This window comes from Martes martes (assembly GCF_963455335.1).
Source record: "Martes martes genome assembly, chromosome: 11".
Classification (NCBI taxonomy): domain Eukaryota; kingdom Metazoa; phylum Chordata; class Mammalia; order Carnivora; family Mustelidae; genus Martes; species Martes martes.
This window is the reverse complement of record NC_137899.1, coordinates 38,829,977-38,851,435: the sequence shown is the minus strand read 5'-3', so window position 1 is coordinate 38,851,435 and position 21,459 is coordinate 38,829,977. Positions and strand designations below refer to the sequence as shown.

General features: G+C 37.4%; 1 protein-coding gene across 1 annotated transcript in view; it reads left to right on the top strand.

The window, feature by feature from the left end:
* Nucleotides 1–803: 803 nt before the first annotated feature.
* HEPACAM2 (HEPACAM family member 2) overlaps nucleotides 804–21,459 on the top strand; it is a gene marked incomplete at both ends in the record, with an annotated part of 32,063 nt that continues 11,407 nt past the window's right edge. Inside the window, 3 exons of the mRNA XM_080818996.1 lie at nucleotides 804–1,197; nucleotides 4,543–4,827; nucleotides 15,752–16,048. Of these exons, the coding sequence (XP_080675122.1) occupies nucleotides 804–1,197; nucleotides 4,543–4,827; nucleotides 15,752–16,048 (976 nt within the window). The remainder of the gene's footprint in view (nucleotides 1,198–4,542; nucleotides 4,828–15,751; nucleotides 16,049–21,459) is intronic.

Here is a 21,459-nt window from a genome sequence, read left to right as displayed (position 1 = left end):
TCACCTCCTTAGTGGTCTCCCTGCTTCTACCCCTATCTCAGTCTATTCTCACAGTCATTAGAGTATACCTAAAAAAAAAAAAAAAGAAGAAGAGGGATCATATCCCTCTCTGCTCACAAAACTCCAGTTTCATCCCCATCTCACTCAGGGTAAAATTGCCAAAGTGTTTGCCATGACCCTAAGACATTGCTGGATCTGGCCGCAGCCACCTTGCTGACCTGTCTTACCACACTCCTCCCCCTCCTTCAGTCTGCTCCCTCTTGCTGTTCCTCAAATACACCAATTCCTGCTTCTGGGCAGGAATGACTGATCATAAATGATAATGGTTCAATGCCATTCTCCTTGGGATATTTCCATGTAACAAGTCTTTCGCTAAAGGGGAAGACTTCCAATAATGGACTAGTAAGCCGTTGCAGAAGACTTTGGAGGGAGATTCTGAGGAGGAAGTAGCTCTCAGTGTTTCTCAAATCACAGAGTTTAATTGGGGTATGATATGATTCAAATACAATTTCATAATTTTTAGAGATTTCTTGGACTTTAGAACTAATTATCTTTCCCAGTTCTCTTTTCCCATTATTCTTTAACAGCCATAGATAATAACTTCTGCTTTTCCTTTTCATCTTGCCTTAAAAGAAACCATTCAATCAACATAGTCTTTGGGTGGAGTTTTTAAAATGCAGAAGGTTTCAGAGACAAATATTTACCTCTGCAGGTACTAGAATGGTCAGTACCTAGAAGCCTTTCTCCTTTGTAAGCATTATCACCCGCTCAGGTTCTCTCTGTATTGTCCCTTAGATTATGAAATGTGGCTCAGCGTCATCACAACTTTCCTTTCCTTCATAGCAGGTGCTTGCTCAGGGCTGAAAGTGACGGTGCCCTCACACACCGTTCATGGCATCAGGGGTCAGGCCCTCTACCTCCCTGTGCACTATGGATTCCACACACCAGCGTCGGACATCCAGATCATATGGCTGTTTGAGAGACCCCACACGATGCCCAAATACTTACTGGGCTCCGTGAACAAGTCTGTGGTTCCCGACTTGGAATACCAACACAAGTTCACCATGATGCCGCCCAACGCGTCTCTGCTCATCAACCCATTGCAGTTCACTGATGAAGGCAATTACATCGTGAAGGTCAACATTCAGGGAAATGGAACTCTCTCAGCTAGTCAGAAGATCCAAGTGACCGTTGATGGTGAGTCCACTATAAGTGACCTGGGCCACTGGGGAGCATGGCAGTTAGTAACTGCCATGTTAGTAACATGGCAGTCAGCTTTAGGTCCTGGCTCTGCAACTTTGGGCAGATTAATTAACCCTCAAAGCCTCAGTGTTTTCAATTGCACAAATTACATTATGTACCTCATGAGGCTTTCTGAATATTAAATGAGACATGCATGTAAAGTATATGCATAGTGCCCAACAAAGGGTAATCAAGCAATAAGCAGAACTTACTCGTTTGCCTGGAAACTATCAAGGATAAAGTTGCAGATAAAATACAATAAAGGATAAAATACGATAAGATGGAGGAAATTTTATTTTCTCAGTGTCAGAACACACCCTGGGAAGAGCCTGTATTTGTCACATGAATAATTTTGTTTGGATACACCATCTGGGGGAGGATGAGACTTGCTCAAGGACTGTACTTAAGTAACAATAGAAGTTGCTGGAAGTATCCTCTGAGGGATTATGGAGTCAGCTAAATTTCAGACCTTTATTTCCCTTATTGAGGTATATAAGTAACATGCCTTAAATATACTATGTCCAAATCCCAACTTCTGATTTTTTCCCTTAAACCTGATTATTTAACAGGTTATGACTTAAAATTTCTTCTATTTTAGTAAATGCCAACTCCATTCCATCAGTTACTCAGGCCAAAACTTTGCTGTCACCATTGACCCCTCTTTCATACCCCACATCCAGTCTACAAGTATTCGCTGTCAGCTTTACCTTCAAAATACAGAGTTCAGTCACTTCTTATCACCCCCTCTGTCTGTTCTCTCAACCATACCACCAGCTCTGGCCTGGACTGTCCCTAATAGCCTGCTACCCAGTCTTCTGCTTCTACTCCCACCTCCTGCAGCTTTAAACCCTCCCATGGCTTTCTGTCTCATTTAGAATAAGAGCCAGAGTACCAACAATGTCCTATAAGGCCCCACATGATCCCTCCCAGCATACCCAGCTTCTCTCTGACCCCATTTCCTATCTCCCTGATCCCTCACTCACTGTTTCCTGACCACACTGGCCTCCTAGCTTTTCCTGGAACAGGCCAAACACATTTATACCTCAGGTCGTTTGTACTTGCTATTCAGTCTACCTAGTCTGCTTTTCTCCTAGATAGCATGGTTCCCACGCCTATTTCGTTTAGGTCTCAGCCAATATGTCACTTTATCTGTGAAGGTTTTCCTGACCACCTTATAAAGTATAATTTCATTCCCCCAAACAGAAAGAGAGAGAGATTCCCCCCAATAGATATAGAGAGAGAGTTACTATCTGAGTTCTGCTTTATTCTTTTCACACCACTATTTCCACCTGGATGTATTATATATTTTTATTTGATTGATTTTCTCTCGCCCACCTAGAATATGAGGTCCATGGGAGCAGGAACTTGGTATTGTTTGCTGATTTGTCCTCAGTGCCTAAAAGCTGATGCTGGCCTTTAGTAGGCACTCAGTAAGTGTGTGTGAAGTAAATGAGTAGAGACCAGAAAGACTGAGAGGAGCAAAGGCATAGGATGTGGAAGCAGTTGCCTATAGAGCAACTATGAAAAGAGAAAAGGAGAAAATGTTCATGAAATTCTCCTGGATAGTATCCCATCTCTCCCCAAAATGTAGTGGATCATTCATTACATGTTAATATGTAGTAAAATTGGATCTGTTTGGCGAAATGCAACTAAAAAGTCTTAATAGGGGTTTAGGACCGGTGTAAAATATCTTCCTGGGAAACTTCCACCTGTGAGTCATCCTTTAAGGCAAGTATATGATCATAGCCTATTCTGATTGGTTCTCCCCATAGAAGACCTTTGATATTACTTATTTGACTTATCCCATACCACATCTGTTTCCACACCGAGAGATATTTGAAACATAAGCTTTTCCTGTGTAATAAACATAAACAACTCATTTTTCCTTTTAAATCATAATAATGCAAACAAAAGCTATTCCACATCCTTTGTTCTTGCCAGAGACTCCAAAAGATTAAATTGAATGAACAAGTTGGTTGTACCCATCTTAAGAGAAACTAGAGGCTTCAGAACTACTTTGGTCCTCTACAAATTATTTCCGTTTCCTTTCTTATTTTTCATTTTATCCTATATTCTCTGAGCTGAAGGATTGGGTCCGTTCATTCCCCAGTGCACAGTTTTCCGTGTAGGAAAATGAGTGCATGAGTCAAGACGAATTTACCTTCAGAGATGCATCAACCCCAACTTAAAACTTGATAGGAAATTGAAATCCAAATATCTGAGCCAATCATTTCTCACTTACCTATCATCTCACTCTCTCTGTGATGGTGCATAGAAGGAGATTATTAAACATATCTTCCCAAAATGCAGGAGAGAAACATTGCCAGATACAAAGCCCTTTTCATTTTGTCACTGACTGCTGTGTTACTCCGGTCAAGTCACTGTCCTTTATCAAACAGAACCAAGAACCTCAAAGATTAACGAAGTTTGCTGAAATTATTTGTGGATACTTATATAATTCCAACCCTTACCCAACAATTTTATAGTTAAAACTCAGGGAGGAAATATTTACTCATTCTTGGAGATTTGTTCATTTGACAAATAGCATCATGAACCAGATTCATGAGACAAAACTATTTTCCTATTACTTGAAGTTCCAACAGGAATTACTATTGGATTTGTCTTTTATATCTCTAACGGGATGTAATCACAATAACACACTTTATCCTGTTTTCAAATTGAATCAGTGTTGAAATGCAGGCTCTGGTTTGTAAAGTGGTTAACATAATGTTGCAATTGCACAGCAATTAAAGCATATAAGTAGTTCACTTACATAAAAAGAAAAGTAAGTGGTGAAAATGTGATTCTCTAAAACTTTCCCTCAATATCCCACAAGTGTAACATATAAGAGTTTTATATTTTACAGATGGTGGATAAAAATTTAGTTTCACCTACCCTAAGCGCCATTCTTGGGACAGTAGGACAAATCAAGAAAGGAAAATGCCATGTAAACTTTGCCTGTGAGAGTGTACCTTCATGGTGTGGGGAAAAGCACAATGAACAGGAAATAAGGAAGTTAGTGTTCTCTGAACTAACTGCATTATCTATAGAGTAAAGGTTTTCATTAGAAAATCCTTGAAGAGTACATTCCAGAATTTGGTTATCTCTGCTATAAATGATATTTTTATATTTTTATCATTTTGCGTTTTCCATGAATTATTCTTTATTTTCTGAACTGTCTACATCTACTAAAATATAAAATTTTAGAATCATTTCCCCAGGATTTGATATTTGAAAGACCACACAGACTTGTATCATAATTCCGTAGTGGCAAAAACCATTTCTTTTTTGATATTGCAGATCCTGTAACAAAACCAGTGGTGCGGACTCAGCCTTCCTCTGGAGCTGTGGAGTATGTGGGGAACATGACCCTGACATGCCTCGTGGAGGGGGGCACCCGGCTGGTTTACCAGTGGCTAAAAAATGAAAGGCCTGTCCACACCAGCTCCACCACCTCCTTTTCTCTGCAAAACAGTACCCTTCATATTGCTCCAGTGACCAAAGAAGATATTGGGAATTACAGTTGCCTGGTGAAGAATCCTGTCAGTGAGATGGAAAGTGACATCATTATGCCTACCATATACTGTAAGTTTTTAACAAATATATATTCATGACGTTTCTTCTAGGAAGTTTACACAAGGGTCGTGACAGAATATCAACACAAACTGTCATCTGTTTTTTACATTATTGTAATACAGTACTTGTTGAAATTATACTTCCTATATATAGTCTGTCATGAAATATAACTGGTAGTATGACCCTGTTTCTTGAAGATCAAGGTGAGATACTGGCTGTGAGCCTTTTAGGATACATTTTCTGACTTGGTCCGTTGTGTGACCTTATATCCAGTGGAAGGTAGGAACCTCAATTTTAAGAAACAAAAGCCAATGCAGAAGACACTTATTTATTTACTCTAAGATCAAAGAATTGGTGATCATAAACTGGGAGGGGGAGTACTCTAGCTGACCACAGGGAGAAAGAATGTTCCTAGATTATGCATGGGTACTACATCTGAGGGCTGTCCTCTCTGCCAATTTTCTCAGCTCCATTTTTAGAGAAAACATAATTATTCTTCAGTAAGGTATTGAGGTTCCCAGAGGATCAGTACTTATTTCAGATCAATTTTCTTTGTTTTTTTTTTCATTGTTGTTGCTGTTATTGTCATTTAATCTTATACACAGAGTTAAGTTCATCAAACTCTTCAGTTTGTCATGTTATCATCCTAGCCCAAGCAGGATCCCTCTTTCTTTATCATATTATTTTTCCCAGTCCCCTCTACTTCACAGCACCACCTCTAATATGTTTAGTTTTGCAGTCTAATTTTGGCTTCACACAGGGTTTCTCAGTGTCCACATTAATGACATTTTGGGCTGGACAAATATTTGTTGTGGAGGCTGTCTTATGTATTATAGGATGTTTAATGGCATCCCTGGTCTCCCCACCTTCAATTGTGACAACTAAAAATGTCTCTGGATATTGCTATATGTTCCCTGTTGTGAAGGTTGCAAAATCTCCCCTAGTTGAGAACCAATGACCTATCACATTGGGAAGTCTTCTCATCAGTTACTATGTAGCTTAAAGCATAGCCACAACAGCAGTGTAACAAAAAGAGTGAGGGATGGGGAAGGAAAACTTCTCAACCCTGTGGCATGAGGGTAGAGGTTCCAGCTAGTTGAATTATTGGGCAGAATTATCTGTGTGTACTTACTGATCACATATTATCTGTATAATAATACTAGGAGAGGCTCCAAAACCTAGCGTTTAGGTTATAGGAGGTAGATAGACCTAAGTAGGAGATGGTTTCTATCATTACCTATATGATCTTAAGAAATTCCTTGACCTTTCTGAGTCTCTTATGTAAAATGGAGATAGTCAAGACTACCGCATCACAATGCTGTGGCTTGATAAGGTGTCTGAAAAATAGCCAATGACTGACACAAATCAAACATTCAGTAAACAGAGGCTGTTTATATTATTGATTCTATTTTCTTCAATACAGAATTGATGGAGTCCTCTTAAGGAAGTTTTACTAACTTTTTGGAAAAAAGCACCAGCATATGTACAAAATGTAGGTTTTTCCAACTAGATAAAGCTCAGTGGTAAAACGGAGCCCCAGCATTGGGGCAGGAAGAGCAAATGCAGGGAGAGGAATGAAATAGTATGATTCAGGTATCCAGTGAGGTTTGCTTGAGCCAGCAAAATTAAGCCAAGAGAAATGGAATCATTGAATCTTGAAAGAGGAAGCTATCTTATAGTTAAGCAGAAGTGAGAAAATGTACACAATAAAGTGTGTGAAATAGAATATCATAAATACCATAGGGAAGTATACAAAGGACTGTAATGGCTAGGAATAAGAACTCTGGAGCCAGGGGTGCCTGGGTGGCTCAGTGGGTTAAAGCCTCTGCCTTCAGCTCAGGTCATGATCCCAGGGTCCTGGGATCAAGCTCCGCATTGGACTCTCTGCTCAGCGGGGAGCCTGCTTCCCCCTCTCTCTGCCTGCTTCTCTGTCTACTTGTAATCTCTCTCTCTGTCAAATAAATAAATAAAATCTTTAAAAAAAAAAAAAAAGAACTCTGGAACCAGAGGCCTGGGTTCAAATCCTAGATCTACTACCTTACTTCTTTGTGCCTCAGTTTCTTCATCCATATAATGGTGATAATACCATTACAATACCAAGTAATACCTATTTCATACAGTTACTGTGAGGATTAAATCTATTCCTACATGCAAATTGCTTAGAACAGTGACTGACCCATTGTAAGTACTCTAAAACTATTAGCCATTATTATCACTATACTATTATGAGGCTCTGGAAATTCAGAGAAGGAATACTTCTGGCTAGAGAGAACTGTTATTGTAGAAAGTAACATTTGAGATGAATCTTGAACAATGAGCATGACTGGGGCAAGTAACAATGTCTGGAAAAACCATTTTAGGCAATAAGGACAGCAGGAACCCAAACCCAAAGTAGAGATCAAAGTTTAGGCAAATGGTACAGTTTAGTTAGCGCAAAGGATACAGCAAGGGATATAGTAGACTAGAAGGTCAGATAGATATGTTTGAGTTAAATCATGGAGCGCTCAGAACCCCAGGCTTTATATGGTAAACAATGAGGAAAAATTATTTTTTAAACAAAGGTTCAAATAAAAAAAGACTGGAGAATGGTTTGTAAGCTAAAACTTAGACGTACCTATTTTAGGCTAACTCAAAAAATGTTTGTCAAGAGAACACATTTTCAAGATAGATCACAAACATCATACAATCATAGAAATGGTATATATAGGAAAGGAAAAAAGGGAAGTAGGACATATTTTATTAAACCAATAATACAGAAAGGAAAATTCACCATTTTTGAACTATATACAAGGATTAAACATATTTAAGAGCAATTTGAGAGTTTTTTTTTCTGAAAAGTATTATCCACATAGAAATAGAAAAAATATCATATACTGTATAAATCATTTTTGATGTAGGGGAACCAAAGAGGATTAACTCCTACGCCAACCTAGTCCAGAATTCATTGTCTCAAAGATGAACCATTCCCTTCATGTGTAAACAGAAGAAATTATATTAAAAATGCCAAAGAAGGAAGAAATTACAGTTTTTCACCAAGAAATACCAAAACACCACACACTGCAAGCAACTTACTTGATATTTGTTACAGTCATTAATTACATTATGTTTAACAATGGCATAATTTTTATAGCAGAACTTTTAGCTATAGTTTTATTTAATTTTATATTCAGATGACATTGTGAAAATATTCTGTCTGCCTTAATGCATAGGCTGAGAAATAGATTCACAAAGTAAGTATAAACTGTGCCTATCTGCATGACTAACATTGTATTGGAGTGAAAAATTGAGATTTGGTATGGTCTATTTATAAGTGTAGTCATCTTCTTGACTGAATAAGTTTGTCCTGACATGAATTAACACTTCCATTCAACTGCAAGTAGCACAAGACCTAAGTATTGAAGTTATTTAAAGACAGTGAAAAAAAAAATGTGAGCAGGCAAAGTGAATCAAATCTAGGGCTATGTAGGTACATCTTTACATTATTCTTTATTACTTGGTCTAAATGGTTTACATTCACATAGAAGGTACAAAATGCAAAACAAGATATTAAAGCAGCCAGATATCATCTACTGAATATTAATCCTAAAGAACCGTCATTCAGTGTGGTGAGAGACAGCAGGAAATAAGCTTGTGCTGAAACATTTCTTGTTAACTGATGTTCTTTTGTTTCAACTACATTAAATTCTAGTTAACATGTCATTTGGGGAGTGCAGTGGAGAGCAGAGTGGTTATGAGCCTGAGCTGAAAACTGAGACTGCCTGGGCTAAAGCCTTGGTTCTGCCATTAGCAGTATATGCAAGTGACCCCTTTTTTGTGCATCAGTGTCCTCATTCTCCTTATCTCCACTGTCCTTGGTATAAGGCTAGTAATACCTGTCTCAAGTTGGATGGGGAGGGTTAGGTGAGATTTTATGAATAAAGAAATCAGTGAGTAGCACCTAGGAAGAGCTCAATGATCTTAGTTCTCCCCCCACCCCTTTTTTTCCTTTCTTGTTTTTTTTTTTTTTCTTTTCCTGTGAGCCAAAACTATCCTGCATAATTGGGAACATGGCAGCAAGAAGTTATGGAGAGCCTGGATCATTTAGAAGATGCCTGCAAAGAGAAAACTGAAAGAATACCTTGAGAAGAACATTTTCTTTCCCAAACATTACCAGTAGTTAACATTATTTTGTTTACATGAAAATATTTTCTTTATGTCAGTTTTTTTTTTTTTTTAACATCTGTCTCTCCATCTATTTGCTTATCTTTAAACTCTAGCCATAGATTTAAATGAACAATTCCTGGGGGAAATTCCATAAACAATTACAGGCACGTGAAAATATCATTTGCATCTTTAAATACCCTTTTATTTGGCTATATAGTTTATTTTAATCTGGAAAGGTGAGATTAAGACTTTTTTTTAAGATTTATTTATTTATTTGAGAGGGAGAGCACATGAGCCAGGGGAGGGATAGAGAAGCAGATTCCCCATGGAGCAGGGAGCCCAATGTGGGACTCATTCCCAGGACTCTGGGATCATGACCTGAGCCGAAGGCAGATGCTTAACCAACTGAGCCACCCAAGCGCCCTTTTTTTTTTCTTTTTGTTTTTAGAGACAGAGAGGAAGTGTGCACATGTGTGTATGCACACACACCCACATGCACAAGAAGCAGGAGAGGGGAGGGGCAGAGAGAGGGAGAGAGAGAATCGTAAGCAGGCTCAATGCCTAGTCCAGAGCCCGATGCAGGGCTCAGTGTCACAACCCTGAAATCATATGACCTGAGCTGAAAGCAAACACTTAACTGACTGAGCCACCCAGGCACCCCAAATTTTTCTTTTAACATGTACAAGTTCATGCCCCAAGCTCATTGTTGTCATAGAATATGGTGATACACAGGGTGTAAAGAATAAAAATGAGGGGAAAACCTAATCATACCTATAAATATTGTGCTTTAAATTCCAAAATCTTCTTTCTTATCCTGTATTATTTTAAAGAATGAAAACATCCCATCCAAATAAATTCAGACTTCACAGAATATGTCTTCTATTATGGACTAAACTTTTTTCCTTACATTCTTTTAGGCATAGTCTATGGAAATCTCACAGAGAAAGGTCAGTCATGAGTAAGACTAATGGTAGATAGTAGGAAGAAGTACGTTTGGAAAATTTACAAATGTATGTTCTACTTACACATTGTAAAGATAAATTATCTAGATGGCTTAACAATTATTACTCTTATTAAGTGGTAATTGTGAATATAGTATTATTAATTTACTTTCTTGACAGTTTTCATGTTCAAATGTAAAATTCTTCACTTAGTCAAAAATCTCATCTTACTGACCTTCATTCATTCACTTATTCACTCATCCACTCATAGTTTGTTTAATTCAAAAATCAAACATCATGGTCTGAATTGTACTAAACAATTATTACTTTTGACATAACATATAGAAACACAACCCAGACTCACTAACTTTCTTTCCAGACTCATTAATTTTTACATTTTTCCTTCTATTGCTATTTTAGCCCTGTTTTATTGTTTGTTTTTATTTTTTGTTCAGTTTGGTCTAATTTGGGGTTACAGTAAGTAAAGTGTATAATGTGAGGATTTGTCATTTATCTTTTCTGTTGATGTAGCATCAACATTTTTGCGATCTTTATCATTCTATACAAACTGGGAATATACGCCTTGCTTTATGTTCCCATCTCTCTTTCTTCACTTGGCTACACCCTCATCTTCCTTCATAGAATCATCTTTTCCAGAAATGCTCACCTGCCCCAACCTTGTCTCAGCTCTTCAGTGTGACTAAGAGGTTCACCGTGCTCCCATAGCACCTTTTCTCCTGGTACTCACTGCACTGGAGTCTTTCTACTCATAAGCACTCCAACCCAAAATAGGAGCTCTTTGTTGTTCATCTTTGTATCCCTAGGGCAATACTTGACATGGATTAAGAACTCAATACAGGTTTCTTGAACTTGACTAAAATGGAACAGATGATCTTTCTTCATATCCCTTTCAGATTCCAGTGTTACTTGATGATGCAAGTTTCAATTCCCACCGTAACAGCTTCTTAATTATAGTGCTTTGGCCTTTTGTTTTATTTTTTGTTTTTGTTTCTGATCTTTAGCAAAATTTCTCAATAAAAATTTCATATTCTAATATTCCCCCCATGGAGGTCCACATCGTAATTTAGAACTTCAGCATGAATCAATAGCTCTGTTTTCTTAAGGCACTCTTTCTGTGACAGCTTCCTCCATGAAAGCAGGAATTATTTTTTATTTTGGCAGGAAAAAGCTTAACAGAATCTATGAAGACTGGCCGTGTGTGTATGAGGTTATGATGTCATAACCTAGTAATGGACTTGTTTGGAATATAATGTCAAGTCAGTAATTCAGACAGATACCTACTTGTAGTCCATGAAATGTATATGCCTTCCAGCTCTGTTGTAAATAATAACCCAGTAACCACTGCATTTTGTGTGCAACATATGGCACTGCTGCAGGAAAGTACTTTAAGTGATAAAAATTAAAGAAAAAAAAAAAGGTCATTCACAGTAAATACTTACCATCTGCTCCCAAGCAGGGTGGCAAGCAGCATCATGATGGAAATTTCGGTACTGTTCCCACCCAGCCATAAATTGTTAAAGAGAACAGATGATATGTGATTTTACAAGTCACTTAGTAAACAGCCATTTCTGAGGCAAAGGGTTTATTCCTATTGGGAGTTCTCTGCCACAGGCAAGAAACTGAACCATAATCCAAAGTCAAAATAGAATTATCCTTCTGCTTTCATTTTCAATGTCAGAGGCCACACTGGTTGAATCACTCCAAATGTCTTCAATTGGATTGCCCATTCTCATGAATAATGTATTTGGCTGCACCTCAAAGTAAAAGATGGTCAGGCTGAAGTGCTAAAAAGGAAATAATATCATAGTGTAGTAAGAATAAAACATTGTAAGCAGTGGAGAGAGAGAGAGAGAGAGAGAGAAAAGGAAGGAAGGAAGGACGGAAGGGAGGGAAAGAGGGAGAAAGGAGATCCGTGTGTGTGTGAGAGAGAAGTATAGAAGATTGAAAGATCATATACAAATATGATTATTCATTCTTCGAATGGTAAAATTACAAATGAGTTTTCTTTCCATCTCTGTGATTCTCTGAATTTCCTGCAATAAACATGTATTTCTTATATAATGAGATAAAGAATGTTACATTTTAAGAAATCGTATCAGAAGCAAGGAATTTAAATACTTCAAGGTGTTAGGCTCCAAAAACTAGGAGAAATGTTTGTATGGGGGCTGGGAAAGTTTGAGAGGTTTTGAAGCTAACTCTGAAGAACTAGATATACCATGTAATTAAGACAGAGGAGAAAAGTTTATGCCAATCATGAAACCCAACAAATGGGGAAGTAGCAAAATCAAAATATGTGTACATATAGGGAAGATAAGCCGAGTCCTTTCTTTATTTTTTTTTAACATTTTATTTATTTAACAGAGAGAAATCACAACTAGGCAGAGAGGCAGGCAGAGAGAGAGGAGGGGAGCAGAGAGCCTGATGCGGGGCTCCATCCTAGGACCCTGAGATCATGACCTGAGCCGAAGGCAGAGGCTTTAACCCACTGAGCCACCCAGGCGCCCCGAGTCCTTTCTTTAAAAGAATGTTTTGTTTTAAACTAGAACAATATTATTAAATTAGATAATCAACCTTATTCACCAAATTTGACTGTAAGTGATTGTGGGTTTCCGTTACAAATTGAGCCCATTCACCAAAATGAACGAATTACTACTTTTGACAATACTCCATTATGTTCCAGGGTCCTAAGGCAATTCCAGTGGAGGAGTTCTCAAAAAAGTTTTGAGTAATGTCAGCACACTGAACAGAATATTACTCATTTTTGTGTGTGTCAAATAATCAAGCAATTTGTTTTTATAGTCACGTTCTGTAAACCCTGAAAACCAGTGAAGACAGACTTAAACTCAATGGGTGTATTTTTATGACTACACTTCTCTTCTTTAATCAGTGCTCACAGAAAAGCCTTCTCAGACTTTAGTTTTTATGCACAGACTTGGGTATCTTGTTCCAAACTTTAGTTGATTCCTCTTCTTGGTCTCCTACCCTGTGAACTATAACTGGTACTTACCAATTGGTGGTCTTTGCTTCTTTAATGTTCTGCCAATGCTGACAACTTGAAGACCCTGCTGCTGCATGGGGCTTGGGAGAACAGCCATAAGAATCATTTCTGTGATACTTGAATTCTCCCATAATGCCTAGGACAATACTTACGCACACAGTAACAACTCAGTATTTATTTTGGTGGAGTGAGTGAAAACAACTCTTCATTCCCATTACATAAACTACTACTTAGTGGAATTCAGAATAAGAGGGTTCCACTTAGCCACAGTTCTGAAAGAGTGGTTTTCCCCAGAGATTGTATCATAGCCTGAAATGAGAGAGCCATATAATGGGGTCCTAGTACAGCTAGTACAGTGTTGGAAAGGGCATTCATTTCTCTTCCTTTAATCTTCCATCTCCAGTTGCTGATTACTTCAAATTTTAAAATACTAATGTCTTTATTTGCCTCCTGAAATCAGGATCATCTCATGTGTACATATTAATGTAAATCTGTAGCTTCCTTGGAGATGTTTGTGTCTTTAGGAAGCAAATATGTGTAAAGTTTGTAAAGTTTGTGTTCCCTAGCTAAATATAATTTATTGTTCTGCATCTTTAGTTTCTGTTTTATCTTAGGAAATGTGTTTCCCCAATAGTACATGATGTCAGAAAATACTGACATCAAAGAGAACCACTCTGGGAATCTGAAAATTTAAGGTTGGCTTCCTAGTATCCAAAATAGCTTTAGCATGGTATCAGTCATTCAAAGGTATTTCAAAGGGAGAAGGAACTTTGGTGACCATTCATTTAGTCAACCTTTTTGTAGTAAAGGTGAGGAAAGTGAGACCTAAAAGTTTAATGACTTCTGAAGAATACTTAGCTAATGATTGACAAAATCAGGATTTAACATAATGATAACTGATAATGTCTACTGTGTAATCATTACATCATATTATTCCCTATCATGAGAGATAAATAGTACTTCTTTAAAAAAAAAATCAGAACCTTTGAGATTAGGTTATTACTCTAAGCAAACCATCTATAGTCTTTTCCATGTTATTAATTACTTGAGAGTAGGAACTGTATCTTATGTATTTTTTCTCTCTTGTATTAAATATATTGTCTAATAGTATCTCTCAAATAAGAATTTGTTGACTGATTACTTGATTAACTGAGTACAGAATTCATATATAATGAGACAATTTATACTTATTGTAGAGCTAATACTATAGTTACACAACAAGAAACTGTTCTGATATATATTTTGGGGGCAGTAATGTGAATGATCAAATGCATATATTTTAGAGTTCCAGCTCTTCTATTAAAAACTTTGGACCAAAAAAAAAAAAACCCAAAAAACTTTGGACCATGGGAAAATTAATTTTTAATTAATTTTTAAATTAATTTAAATAATTTTAATTAAAATTTAATTAATTTTTAAATGTCATATCCTACATCTTATACTGGGAATAATAACATCTACTTTATGTGGTTGCTTTAAAAATTAAATTTAGTTGTCTGTGTAAGTACTTAAAGTGCTTTCATATGGAAAGTAGCCAATAGATGTTGGTGATGATCAGCTGAAAACTGAACAAACATATCTGAACCTTACAGTTTTAGAATATAAACTAGGATTTAGACTGAACAAGAAAGACTTTATCTAGCTGGGAAATTTTTCCATCTCTGTCTTTATTTTCTGAAGAAAGCAATGGGAAATATGTCTTCATCGACAGGAAATCTGGTGCCATACACATAGCAAAATGCCACAAGAAAATTGCAATAAGGAAAAACACCATGGGATATCCATGGTTAGTTTACTGGTGATCAATGAATATTTGTTTTGGGGTTTTGTTTTTTTTTTTAAGATTTTATTTATTTATTGGACAGAGAGAAAGAGATCACAAGTAGGCAGAGCAGCAGGCAGAGAGAGAGGGGAAGCAGCCTCCCTGATGAGCAGAGAGCCCATTGCCCTGAGCCAAAGGCAAAGGCTTAATCCGCTGAGCCACCCAGGTATCCCAATCAATGTATATTTGTTAATGATAATGAAGGTGTATTTTTTCCAAAGAGGACTCTAAGCTTGGTTTGCAGGGAAAATTTTTAAAAATTCTTTAATTGCTAATATGTCATGAAAATATGGGACACTTCTGTATCTATTTGCACAAATCTGTGCTCCATGTGAAACTGCGTATTTTATAAATATTTGTGTGACCTCCCTGAGAACTGAAAAGAAAAATAGATAATACTCAAAGTATGGTTGTTAATGAGAAAATAATGGCCATAATCTATTTCTGATATGCTTTCAAGTGCAATTATGGTTTCAGAAAGATGGTACTTGTCTAACACAATTACAGATTTATCAATACATTAATTACTCAAAAGCTTAGCATACATGCTAGAGGGGAGAGGGGTGTAGGGATGGGGTAACTTGGTGATGGACATTGGGGAGGGTGTGTGTTGTAATGAGCACTAGTATTATATAAGATTGATGAATCACAACAAATAATACATTATATGTTAATTAATTGAGTGTAAATTTTTTTTAAAAAGTGATGATAAAAAAATCTTAGCGCACAGTTATGATGGCAGTGTCTTTAAAATTACGTACTAAGTTTCAAGGCTTTCACTCTCAGATAAGTTCAGTCACTTGTCAAATAATTTCCATTGTCATGGATATCAGAATAACACATTTTTAGGTCTTCATGATTTATTGGGAATCTAAATGAGTACCTATTTGCCCAAGTTAAACTTGAAGACTTTCATGGAAAGTAAAATGCTGCTGAGCTCTCCCAAACTCTATAACTATGTTGTGATTATTTATGCCATCCCTTTATTTCTTTTTTTGATCAATGCAGATGGACCTTATGGACTTCGAGTTAATTCTGACAAAGGGCTAAAAGTAGGGGAAGTGTTCACTGTTGACATTGGAGAGGCCATCTTATTTTATTGTTCTGCTGATTCTTATCCCCCCAATACCTATTCCTGGATCCGGAGGACTGACAATACAACATATGTCATTAAGCATGGGCCTCGCTTGGAAGTTGCATCTGAGAAAGTAGCCCAGAAGACAACTGACTATATGTGCTGTGCTTACAACAATGTAACTGGACGGCGAGATGAAGCTCATTTCACAGTCATCATCACGTCTGTAGGTAAGAGTGACATAAAAGACAAGGATCCCAAGGAAACACAAATTCAAGCTGGCCTTGCTCTAGCCCTATTTTATACCTGTGTGAAAGAGAAAAAACTACTGTGGATTGTTGATAAACTCTGAGAAGCTCTCTTTCCTGAGTTAACTAATCCATAGCTTCTATGAGTCAAAGAAAGAAAACCCAAAATAGAATGGAGAGAGAATTCAATTGCTAACTCTGAGGGACTATGAAGAAAAAGAGAATTCAGTAAATGACTTAAATATGAATTTACGCTTTCCTGATTTTAAAATCAGGAATAGAAGAGAAGCAGACTACTCATTTAAACTGGTTTATATCTGCTATTGTGTTAGCTCAGGTGACTAAATCTCCATGAGTTGTAAATCTGGTTTTCCTACTAATTTGACTCCTCTTCTCACTGTCCTTCATGGGCCTCCCTTCCTCTTTCGTCATTTAAACTCCTGAAATATGGAAATTCTCAAAAGGAGTCTTAACACCTCGGAAACTGTAACATTTTCTAAGTCTGTGATGTTTGACATTCTCTAGAAATCATCTGATTTTTCAGAAATCTCATTGATCCACAACAAGTTAAGTGTCACTACCAAAAAATGTATGTCCACCAAATTCCCTCCCTTTTGAGCCTTCTCTTTTCTCTCTATGGTATAATTTTATTTTCCTGTATAATTTCGTTCACACCCATGGTTTCATGTAGCACTGGTGCATCCCAAATCTGTATCTTTAAAGCTCTTAAACTGTATACCCTGTTGCCTTCTGGGTGTCTCTAATTTGAAATGCCAGAGGCAACATATAAGTCAAGCCTATCAAAAGTGAACCATCTTCTTTCCCTCCAAATTACAATTCTTCCTGTATTCCATATTTAGGTGAATGGCCTCACTATCTACCAACCTGAACCAGATAGCTAAATGCCACTCCAGACCCCTTTCTCTTACTTATTGCCCTGTCCAACATGCAGTCACCAAGTTTATCCATTCTCCTTCCTTTCTACCTCTCAAACCCATTTCTTCTCTCCTTCTTTCTTAAATTTCTTCTCCTCTTCCTATTCCTTCCCCTCTCCCTGTTCTCCTCTTCATCCCCCTCTTCCACCTTGTCCTCATCCTCCACCTTTTTCTCCTTTTGCTGCTTTCTCTACTACTACTTCTTCTACTGCTAGTATCAAGTTCTTCCTGGACTCAGCTTTGCATACAAAGACAAGTCAGTATCCACCTGGAGAATACCTGAGAGCAGGTTTAGAGTGGTGGCTAGGGTGCCTATTAGTGGTGTAGAGGCAAATGTGCAAAAAGTACCACCCATCAATACTTTCTCCATTGATATCTTGTCTTTCTCTGTCTTTATAGCCCTAGTGCCTAGATTGGGGCCTATAATATAGAGAGAGTTAATATGTTTTATTGAATAAGTGAAGTAAGAGTAAGTGAAGTAAGAATCCTTGTAATTCTTGGGCTTAATTTTTTAATATGTGGCCCTTGGGCCTTGTGCATCAAAATCACCTGGGGAGGTCTAATAACATATTTTCGTTAAGATACCTCAGACCTATTGGGTCAGGATCTTGAAGGCAGGATCTAGGAATCTGAATATTTAACAGGCATAAGTGTGGTAATTACATGTTTAATATTGCTTTTTGTTTTGTTTTGCTCTTCTCTAGTCTTTTGAACCTATTAAAAAGCCACCAAGAATTGTAAGAACATAACAAACTACAAATTGACAAAGACATATATAAGGAATCCTCCCAGGATTCCTTAAAATTGAGAGTATTCATGTTTGTGAAATCATCTGAATTTATTGGAATTTATATAATGGAACAATGAGGTTTTGGGGTTTTTTTATATGAAGAAAATACCACACTCTTTAGAAAGTGCTATTCAAGGGTGGCTGGGTGGCTCAGTCGGCAAAGTGTCTGCCTTCACCTCAGGTCACAATCCCAGGGTCCTGGGATTGAGCCCTGTGTTGCACTCCCTACAAATCAGGGAGTCTGCTTCTCCTTCTCCCTCTGTGCCCCAGTCGTGCTCAGTCTCTCTTTCTCTCTCTCTCAAATAAGTAAAACCTTAAGGGAAAAAAAAGTGCTATCCAACAGAACTTTCTTCAATGAAGGAAATATTTGATATCTGCACTAGCCAATATGGTAGCCACTGCCTTCATCTGGCTTTTGAGCATTTAAATTTAGCTATGCAACTGAGGGACTGAATTTATTTTATTAATTTTAATTTAAATTAAATAGCCACATGTGTCTGGTAGCTACCATATTGGACAATGCATCTCTGGAATTTTTACCTGAATTCTGTCATTTGGGCAATAGATACTATATTACCCTTATTGTTCCCCAAAGCATATATGTGTTTAGGGTGCTATAAATCAGACACTCATTTATTCATTATTTAGCACCTCTTATGGGCCAAATACTGGGGTAAGCATTGAGAATGCCAATTGGAAAAAAATTCCTGCTAACAAAATGATCACAACCTACTATGGGTAGCAGGCATGTCAAAGGTGCATCCTTTGCTTTCTATTATAATAAATTTTTAATAGGTTTAACCAGCTTTTTACTTCAGCAGCTAACCAAACCATAATTTTAAAGCAAGCCATAATGAAGCATATAAAATAATTTAGTAGCAATCTGGTTGTCATGTTAGACTTGTTCCTCATGCTCATTGCTAATGAAAACATGGCTACAATATGTACTTGTATATCACATTGAAACCTTTCACACTGCCTGAACTTTCCCCATTAATATTTAGCCAAAGCATTTTCATAATATCAGAAGCCCCCAATATTTGATTAAGATCTTATTACCAAAGCCCAAAGACAGCTACAGTCTTTATATCAAATAATTGCCTTTTGAAAAACATAAAAAAACCTGTTTGACCTGTACAAAGACCAGGTATTTGTTATTATAGTAAATAAGAAGAGCAGGTGCTTATTTTTCAGAGGGATTCAGAGTTGTCAACATTAGTGACCTCTTTGTGGTTTTTAGAGCTATTTTTCAACCCCCATATGTCCACAGAACTTTAACTCAAACAGCAGGAAATGGCAAAGTAAACGAGTAGTATGTCTGAAGTATCTGATTTCTTAAAAGTTTTCCAAATTAATGAATCTCTGCAATAGAGATTAAGTGCACAGTAACCTATGATGAAAAAATGAACATCACCAACTGAGTACTGACTGACCATCCACTCTGATAAGCGAGCAATCTATATTAAGATCAGTGGAAATGGGGGGTGCCTGGGTGGCTTAGTGGGTTAAGGCTCTGCCTTTGGCTCAGGTCATGATCTCAGGGTCCTGGGATCCAGGCCTGCATTGGGCTCTCTGCTCAGCTGGGAGCCTGCTTCTCTGCCTGCCTCTCTGCCTACTTGTAATCTCTCTGTCAAATAAATTTTTTTAAAAAATCTTTAAAAAAAAAAAATCAGTGGAAATGGGGTACTTGGGTGGCTCAGTCAGTTGAGCATCTGCCTTCAGCTCAGGTCATGGTCCCAGGTCCTGGGATTGAGCCCCATGTCATTGGGCTCCCTGCTCAGCAGAGTCTGCTCCTTCCTCTGCCTCTCCACCCCACATGCTCTCTCTCTCTCAAATAAATAAATGAAATCTTAAAAAAAAAAAAGATTGTGGAGAATTTGAAATAAATAATTTTGAAATAAATACCTGTCTTTAAGAAATTTTCAGAACCAAGTTGTGTTTGATATGACCAGAGTCCAGTAGTAAGAAATAGAGGAGCTTCTTTGTTTTTACTGAGGCAAATGATGTGGCCAGCCAAAAAGTCCCAGCAATGAGCTGTAGAGGGCAACAAAGGAGCCAGAGATGACTCCAAGACCACAAATATGGAAAGAAAATAAGGTCAGGATATAATCAAGTTTTATTAGGTACCTGTGGTTGGGAGAGGAAGGCTAGAGATGATGATTGTCTCCAATATCTGGGTCAGACTCAACCAGATGGTGCCTTCCACCTCATGGGTTATGATTCACAACTAATTTGATATATTAATTGACCTTTCTATCTCAGTGGAGATACACTAAAGAAAACAGGGATAATGGGCAAGGTCACACAGCTAGTAAGTGATAAAATAATATCTGAATTCACATCCCTTGTTTTAATCACTATATAAACTGCCTACTTTGACATTCTTGATTGAGAATATCAACAAGACTATGGTCTTTCTAAAAGATAGATCACATATATAGGATAGTGTGTATTTTTTTACCACCTTAACTAATTTTGTGCTGGATACAAAGAGATACTCTAGTTTATCCATGACAAGTGTATGCTTTCATATTAATGGGAAATTATGAAACCTGTAACTAAAAATCATATCTAGAATATAAGTTTCAAGGAAAAACTAGCAATTCAAATAATCAATTGCCACTTGTATTTTGAAAAAATCAATGATTTTATTTCTTTGATTAAGGACTTCCTTGAAAGCAGGTGTCCATGCTTTAAATTTTAGTGGGGTCTAGATCACTACTGTAACATGCCACATACAGAAAATGAAAATGTTTATGATCAGGATTCAAGTGTTCACATTTAATGAAGACATTCAAATATATAAATTATGGAGTTCCCAAGAGCCACATGGCTGTGGTTTGAGATTTAGATATAATATAAATGTCTTGAATTTGCACATGATCCTGAGAAATCTATCATTTTTATATTTATTTCTATTGTACATCTTCTCATATAGAAGACAAAAAGAAAATGACCCAAAGCAGGAAAATGAATTGACTAATTTCTTCTATTTAGAAATTTCTCCCATTTAAGGTCTTAAGGAGCTGTATTTCATTTTGGACCACTGGAGAAAACGGCTGAGAAAAACCTACAGCCCTGACATTCACACCCTAAGAACTTAGGTGACATCCCCATGAGCACCTAGCACTGTGTCTGTCTGGTGGGGCCTTGGAGGAGTATGGAAATAGCACACCCCCAATATGGTGCTTTCATCTCCACAGGGACATGAACCAGCTACCATAATCAGCAAACAGATTGAATGGTAGAGATCTCAGAACTCCATTCTGATCTAGGAATAGACGTGCAGACTGGTAGCATATGGTTGTCCTGTTCTGGGTGCAGTCTCTCAAACAGCAGGGCTATGATACCATGGATACCACACCTCCTGCCCATATTTGCACTTAATATGTTATTTCATTTTATTTGTTTGCCTAAGGAGGGGGCAAATAGCATTTGCACTAGGGCTTTGGTAAATGAGTCAGTCGTATTTAAATAATGAAGAGAATGGCATGCTATGAGCTAAACAGTAGAAAACTGTCTAAAAGAAAGAATGGGACTCCTGCCAGTGTCCAGAACTGCCTTGAGAATTCCTATACGTCCTCCGTAACAATAGGATCAGAATTTCCCTGCTGCCATATTTTTAAGTTGGAGTCTGGAAGTCCATCTCTCCAAAATACACTTGCCTA